This window comes from Fukomys damarensis, unplaced genomic scaffold (genome assembly GCF_012274545.1).
Source record: "Fukomys damarensis isolate Sample0158 unplaced genomic scaffold, DMR_v1.0_HiC HiC_scaffold_19, whole genome shotgun sequence".
In the NCBI taxonomy this organism is placed as follows: domain Eukaryota; kingdom Metazoa; phylum Chordata; class Mammalia; order Rodentia; family Bathyergidae; genus Fukomys; species Fukomys damarensis.
In genome coordinates, this window is record NW_022900931.1 from 62,440,322 (window position 1) to 62,441,209 (window position 888).

General features: G+C 60.6%; 1 protein-coding gene across 1 annotated transcript in view; it reads left to right on the forward strand.

The window, feature by feature from the left end:
* The first annotated feature begins 94 nt into the window (after positions 1 to 94).
* Vasp (vasodilator stimulated phosphoprotein) overlaps positions 95 to 888 on the forward strand; it is a 21,347-nt gene continuing 20,553 nt past the window's right edge. The window contains exons 1-2 of the mRNA XM_033766006.1: positions 95 to 142; positions 504 to 875. Of these exons, the coding sequence (XP_033621897.1) occupies positions 578 to 875 (298 nt within the window). The 5' untranslated portion in view covers positions 95 to 142; positions 504 to 577. The remainder of the gene's footprint in view (positions 143 to 503; positions 876 to 888) is intronic.

An 888-nucleotide genomic window follows, 5' to 3' on the forward strand; every position in this document is an offset into this window, starting at 1 on the left:
CCAACACAGGGGGCGTGGCCGAGCGAAGGCGAGGGGCGGGGAAACACGGGCCAACCCCCGGGAGGGCGGGGCCTCTGTACCAGAGGCGCCCGGGGAGCAGATGCCCACCAGGGGAAGGATGGAGTGGAAGAGCATCTCAAGGGTGCGGTCTAGAAAGAAGGGGGCCCAGCCTTTAGCGGAAGGGGCAGAGCCTGGGCAAGATGACGGGCTGGAAAGAGAATGGGGAAGGTGGCCGGAGGCAGAGGTTGGGGGCCAGGATGTCAGCAGTGGGGTGTCAGCGCTGGCCTTGGAGAGGTGTCTGCTCAGGGAGCGGGAAAGGGGGCGGGAAGAAAGTACTAAGCAACTTGGGAGCCGAGCAGCTCGGATCCGGTGGGGCAGACGCCTAGGTGAGATTATGCACAGGATTGGAAGGGGCAGAGCCAGAGGCATGGACGAGAGGGAATAGGGAAGACCCGGTGCGGGTGGTGAGGGGGAGGCAGAAAGTGACCTAAGCTGGTTTTCAGGGCCAAGCGGCCAGCGTCTGAGGCCCAGGCTGAAATTAAGAGGAAGAGTTAGAGAGGAGGCCAGCGCTGAGAAAATGCAAGGGTCTGAAGATGTGGACTCCAGCGGTTGGGCGGCACCTGGACGGGAAGCGACGGGAGCCTGGGGGCAGGGCCCAGGGGCGAAGAATCCGGAAAGCACTGTATTGATAAGTTTTGAAGCTGGGGCTGGATCGCTAAGGTGGGCGGAGCTGGGGCGGAGCCTGGCTGGGACCCGAGTCCTGGCAGTTGTGTGGAGAACACAGCTTCTAGAGCTCATTTCTCTACGAGATCGCTTATTTCTCCGTGAATTATTTTCCCCTTCTCTAGGTTGGGGAAGAATAACTGTGGCAGTTGGTAAGTGATATGT